The sequence below is a fragment of the Lupinus angustifolius genome, unplaced genomic scaffold (genome assembly GCF_001865875.1).
Source record: "Lupinus angustifolius cultivar Tanjil unplaced genomic scaffold, LupAngTanjil_v1.0 Scaffold_428, whole genome shotgun sequence".
NCBI classification, from domain to species: domain Eukaryota; kingdom Viridiplantae; phylum Streptophyta; class Magnoliopsida; order Fabales; family Fabaceae; genus Lupinus; species Lupinus angustifolius.
Window position 1 is genome coordinate 284,586 of NW_017727833.1, and position 7,000 is coordinate 291,585.

General features: G+C 33.2%; 1 protein-coding gene across 2 annotated transcripts; it reads right to left on the reverse strand.

The window, feature by feature from the left end:
- Positions 1-3,505: 3,505 nt before the first annotated feature.
- On the reverse strand, positions 3,506-4,858 carry LOC109341300 (SAGA-associated factor 11 homolog; the record flags this gene model as incomplete). 2 transcript variants are annotated; one of them, XR_002106926.1, is given in 3 exon segments in its annotated part: positions 3,506-3,601; positions 3,653-3,903; positions 4,547-4,858. XR_002106926.1 is itself a non-coding variant. In XM_019579178.1 (2 exon segments), coding segments are annotated over 2 exon segments (504 nt in total), but the record flags the coding sequence as incomplete, so codon positions are not given.
- Positions 4,859-7,000: the final 2,142 nt, after the last annotated feature.

Here is a 7,000-nt window from a genome sequence, read left to right on the forward strand (position 1 = left end):
AAACTTTACGTTGAGCCTTTAATGGTTCACAAGAACCCTTTATTTAGGATCTTGACATTTATGACATTTACATGTTACAGTATAAGGTCAGAGAATACCTAGTTCCATTGCTATTTCTTTCTAGTGTTCTTCCCTGATGCTTTCTCTGATTGTTTTTTTTTTGTTTTCACCTCTCCTCCTTCCCTTTATGAGTTTCTTGATGATTAGAAACTCAGTTTCCTTCCTTCCACGCTATAACAATGCACTGGTTTTCTTTTATGCAAAACCAAGATCTTTCTCTTATTCTTGCTTTTTAGTTTCACCTCTCAGAATAGAGATGTATATGTTATGCACCCAACGGAATTGCCATACACTTGACAATTTTAATGCATCAGTTGGGGAAGTTAACATATAGGAAACTTCCCATGAAGTGAGAGGGAGGGAGTTAACAAAACCCCCACTAATCTCATTATTTAATTGACAATCATCATCACATTAGGCACTTTCATTCAGATTAGTGACTTTCATGCACATGGACCACATTGATTATTAAATTAATCTAACATTATGTTCTATTTTGTAATCCTTAATATTGTACATTATTACCCATATGACTATTTTTTTAAAAAATTATATAGTTCCTAAATACAAGAATATTACTCAGAGACCAAGTATTGCCATCAAATATTGTTTTAGTTCTTAGCTAGTTGTTTTTTTATATAAGACTTTAGCATTTTCTATTTCATTATTTCCATTCTGCATTTCATTTTTTCTATTATCTTGACATTGTTTCTATTTCATTGTTTCAATTTTACTATTTCTATTTGTTGCATTCGAATGAAGTTATTTGCCTTTATTATTTGTATGTTTCATTAAGTTTTCAATTCATTGTTTGGATATATATTTAACACTATTTTCATTTCAGTATTTCTATTCATTGCTTCCAAACAATGTTTCGTTGGTTTTATTATTTATTTGCTTCATTATTTCTATTATGTTTCATTGTTTCTAGTCACTCTTTGAATCTTTATAATTTGTAATTTCAGTATTTCTATTATGCTTTGTTTCTATTATATTTTATGTTGTTTGCAATGATTTTAGATGTTGCGGCAATAATCGTAGAAAGATAGTTTTTAGCTATGAAGATTACGAAAAATAGGTTGCATAATTAAATGGGATATGCATGGATGAATGACTCCTTACTGACTTGTATTGGGCGATAAGTGTTTAGCAATCCTGGCATTAATTTATATGGAGCGTGTAATTTGTTTGAGTAGTTATATTTAAATTTTGGTGATTTTCATATTAATGTTTTCATAATTTTATATATATTTTATTTTAGAGAATTAGAATGTTTTTATATTGAATGTATTTTATGTTATAATTTTTTATATTTATGAAAACATTAATATGAAAATCGCCAAAATTTAAATATAACTATTCAAATAAATTACACGCTCTATATAAATTAATGTTAGGATTACTAAACACTTATCGCCCAATACAAGTCAATAAGTAGTCATTCATCCATGCATATCCCGTTCAATTATGCAACCTATTTTTCGTAATCTTCATAGCTAAAACTATCTTTCTACTATTATTGTGGCAACATCTAAAATCACTGCAAACAAAATAAAATATAATAGAAACAAAGTATAATAGAAATAATGAAATTACAAATTACAAAGATTCAAAGAGTTAATAGAAACAATAAAACATAATAGAAACAATGAAGCAAATAAAAATAAAAGCAACGAAACATCGTTTGGAAGCGATGAATAGAAACACTGAAATGAAAATAGTGTTAAATATATATCCAAACAATGAATTGAAAATTTTGTGAAACATGCAAATAATAAAGGTAAATAGTTTTATTCGAATGCAACAAATAGAAACAATAAAATTGAAACAATGAAATATAAACAATTTTCAGATAATAGAAAAAATGAAATACAAAATAGAAACAATGAAATTGAAAATGGTAAAGGGTTATATAAAAAATCAACTAGCTAAGAAATAAAACAGTATTTGAAGGCAATACTTGGTCTCTGAGTAATATTCTTATATGTAGGTAATATATAATTTTTTTTTAAAAATCTTAGGGTAATAATGTGCAATATTAAGGATTACAAAATAGAACATAATATCAATGCACTGTCAATATAAAGATTTACATATATATTATCCATCATTCATTTGAATTATTTTTACAAAGAATCAATAATGATTAAAAATAAATAGTATATGATGTATGGTGTGCTAACAATATATAAAACTCTTACACTGTTAATGTATACATTTTTTCTCTAAAAAATATATAATTTTAAAAAAAATCAGTTGTGCATTTTGCACACCCTCACTATCACATGTCACATGTACCTCTCTAAATTAATTCAATTTTAAGCTCACACTACTATTAATTTACAGTATTTTATTCTATTGATTTAAAATTCTAGACATCTAATTTTTTGATACTTTTAATATCTGAATAAATATTATTTGTTTTTGTTAGTCATTCAATCATCCATTACTACATTATTATAAAATAAAATAAAAAATGACCTTTACAATAATTAACAATGCGACAAAAAAAATTATATTGATAATGTATGACAATTAAACTTCAGTAATTTATTCTATAGTAATATATTGTAAGAGAAAATTATTAAATGACTTTAGTAATTCTAGCAATAATATCCCCAGATTAATATCGATTTTTGATGTTTCTATATCTAGAAATGAGTCAAGTCAAATTAAATTTAACTCAATTTCACTCGTTAAAAATTGACTTCAGTCAAATTTTCAAACCGATTTAATTGTGAACTATTTTTATAAATTAAAAATCAACTAAATTTCGAATTAAAAAATTTAAACTTATATTACTTATCAACTTATATAGCGATCATTGATACACAAATACTCACAAATATAAAGACTTTTCAATTTATTTGTCTCAAACTATTAATTATATATATATACATATTATGTGAGGAGAGATCCGTTTATACCCAATTTAAGTTACACTATTTACATTCAATCTCATCCATTGATTTTCTTAAATCTAACGGACTGTAATTTAAATTGGGTGTAAACGGATCTCTTCTATATATATATTATATCCATACATTAATACATTAATATAAAAATATATACTTATAGAATAATTATAATATACATAGTTGAAATAATTAATGAATTTAATAGGTAGAGGTATAGTTGTCTTGAATTCAACTTATTTGATTTATTTATGAACTAAACTTGTTAAACTCATGAATGAGTTGAATCTCCAACATATTTAAGTTATTTAACTCATTTCCAACCCGATTCTCTCCCAATCCTTGGAATGAAACATCACCCATTTGTTTTTCTGTTGTTTTGGTACACTGGCATGACATGGAAGACAAACAAATACTATCCAAATCACGGTATAAATATCATTCCGTTATAGTCTAGTTGGTCAGGATATTCGGCTCTCACCCAAAGGACGCGCGTTCAATTCCCGGCAACGGAATTTTTTATTTCTATCTGATTTGTGATTCAAAGGAGCACTCACTTTTCCTTAAGTGATACTTGCAGTGTATAAATGATAAAATCTAAATATATTTGGATGTATACAAGGCTATGGTCCAAAATGTCCAACATTATTTTAAAAATATATCTTGATGCTGTCTCCCAGAAAAACAAGTTCATGCTAATAGAAAGGCTGCATGCCAGCCATTGCACATCACTAGTTCATGGCTCTGAATTCCCATTTGAGTGCCCCTCCCCTGCGAAATTGGAGGTTCCATTTGCTGCCAAGCTGTTGGTGCTATTGCTGGAGTAATTTGAATATGGCGAATATGTTGAAGCATGACCACTCCTTGAATACCGGTTCTGTGCTGCCATGTTACTACTTCTCGTCACTTTAAGACGAGCCTTCCTACCCTGAGGACAGGAAAAAGAGAGATAATAACCAAGAAGAAAAGCTCAGATGGATGGTATGCATGAGAATTCAGATGAATTAGTTGCGCACTGAGCAGGGTCTCACAAGTATAACACCTGTCTAGTTGGTAGAGCATGTCACATAATTCACTCATACCCCCAGCGTACCACAAGTATAAGTCAGCTTGTGAGAACCGTTCTGCATTGTGAAACGCAGTGTATTGCAAACCAGTATGGTAAGACATGACCCAGAAGAAGCAGAAGGCAGAGAAGAGGGCAAAAGCATAACATGAGTTATAGCCTAATAGAAAGTGGCTGCTACTACAGTCGAAGTGGGGAACAAAGAAAACCCTAATCTAAGATGGGTCTTTTTTAATAGATGTGAGCTTTATTTAACTTTTTGATATAAAATGAGCTTTTTAGTTAGAAATATGTTGAGTTTTATCATTTAAAAATGTTCATAGATTGCAGGTAGAGGTGAAACCAGAAATTAGAATGTAGGTAGAGGTGAAACCAGAAACTAGAATGTAGGTAGAGGTGAAACCAGACATATATAGGTGAAACACAACTGATGTTATGGGCATAAAAAATTTCAGATGAATATTTGATTAAGAAATGATATATTTGTTAAAGAGTGAGCAATCACCTTGCCCATGCACTTCTCCAAATGAGGAGCAAACCTCCCAGCCATGATAGATCGATGACAATTCATGCACTCAAATATTTCATTTGCTACTGCGGGGTAAGTTTGACCGAATATGTCAACCACATATTTTCCATTTGTTTCATTGCTATTACTAGGATCAGCCACCCTCACCCTGGCTTGTGCTGACAACTTCAATTCTTCATCTTCTTCTTCCAAGTTAGAATCAAGGCCCAGCCTTGCTACTCTGTGACACTCTGATGCCACATCAACTATAATGGAATCAAGGAGATCCCGGAAAAAATGAGATGAAAGCTGCAAAACATCCCAACAGAAGAAAATAACTATATAAAGGAGAAAGATGTGTTTGATTATGATAGGCCCCCTATCAAAAGGGTATATCAGAGGAAGAAGAAAGGTATGTAGGGTAAATCAGGAACTCAAGAAAATGGGCCGGTTGCACATGCTGTGTAACTAAACTGGACACGTGGCTAGATATGATGGAGGGGCAGATCCTAGGAGAGGAATAAAAGGAGGAAAGGGAAGGGGATTAGGTAGGCAAGAATTGGGTGGAAAAGGGGTAGCAATACTCTGTCCAAGGGGGTCACTTTTTCTTAATGCATTTACAGTTTTTCTGCACTATACATACACAAATCTGTACTTAGCAATCTTGCCACGAATATTGCTGTACACCAGAATGTCATCAAAAAATACCAACACAAATTTCCTCAAATATGGCTTGAATACTTCATTCATGAGGGCTTGAAATGTGGATGGTGCGTTAGTCAGTCCAAACGGCATCACCACATATTAATAATGACCTTCATGGGTGCGAAAAACTGTCTTGGGGATATTCTCCTCCCTCATGCGGATATGATAGTAACCGGATTTTAAATCCAGCTTAGAGAACAACATAGCTCCTCCCAACTCATCCAACAATTCTTCTATGATGGAAATAAAAAATTTGTTGGGTATGATCGCATTGTTAAGGGCTCTATAGTCCACGCAAAATCTCCAATAGGTACCGACCCAAATCAGCACTGAACTTCCCAAGACTCTTTAACCATTCAAATCCCAAAATGACATCAACTCCCACCAAATCAAAGAGATAAAAATCTTGCACCACCTTCAATGTCGGAAGTTGTAGTTCCATATTCCTACATACACCCTGACTACCAAGGCGCTGCCCATTGCCTACCTCCACGTAGTATCCGTGGGTTCCTTCCACTGGAATTTTCAATTCTTTCACAATTCCCAGCGCCAAAAATTTATGCGACGCCCCGGAATCCACCATGACCATCATCTGTTTGCCCAGCACCATTCCCCATAGCTTGAGAGAATTTTTGGACGTCATTCCGGCGATGTTACTAACGTGTAATTGCAGATTGATTTCCTCTTGGTTCGTCTTCTCTGTTGCTTCCTCCTATAGGAACTCTTCTTCTTGACCCAACAAGATCACATGAATTTGCTTGTTACGACATACGTGACCAGGGAAGTACCTCTCATCACACCGGAAACATAAGTTCCATTTCCGTTTTTCCATTTATTCCTCCTTGGATAATTTCTTGAAACCAAATCCCCTCCTAGTAGTTGTTGAACCTTCTCCTTCCATAACCCATAATTCCCCTTTTGCAATTGGAGAACCAACACACCCATTTTGGGCCCTAGTATTTTCTCTCGGCCCAACATAAGTGTTTGAGCTAGAGTGGCTTTCTTTTCCTTCTCTCGGCCCAATGTTTGGTTAAGGCGGTTCGAGTCAGCCCGCTTCCCCCACCCCTGTTCATATAACCATATGATCTCCCCAATACACAATTCCTTTCTTCCACCTTCTGGGCCAACTCCATCACCTCATGTATGTAACACCGCGAATTTTACGATTTTGAATTATAAGATTTTACTAATATTTTCATTAATTATATATTCGAAAATGAATTTCTGGGAATTTTCGGTAAGGAATTAGACAAAACTCTAGTTGAGTTTTATTCTTGAAATTTTATTTCCAAATTTTTGGTAAATTTTGGTAATTTCTGGAGACAGTCGGTTCTGGACCACTGTCGGGGCCGAATCCGCCCGGTACGGCTCAAAAAGTGTCTTTTTGAGTTCCGTAACTCGGAATCGAATTCCGATCGCGCCGTTGGATTCGTAATTTAATTTTGAGTCAATATAGACTCGAGTCAAAATAGACTATGAGTACACTCATATCTATTTTCTAAATATTTTTCACTCGGAATGCCGAAATCCGAAATTCTAATCGGATATTAGGATCGGGCGATTTAAAATACCCGATCGAGTATTGGCCAATAATAATCGGGAATGTTTATCACACGTGTCCGCAAGGCGATCATTACGCATTGGGATGAGAGATTTGACTTCCATAAAGCAAATCTCCCATCACTTTCACCATATCTCATGAACTCATCATTAGCCACCCTATGAGATTTGTCATTATTGCCTAGG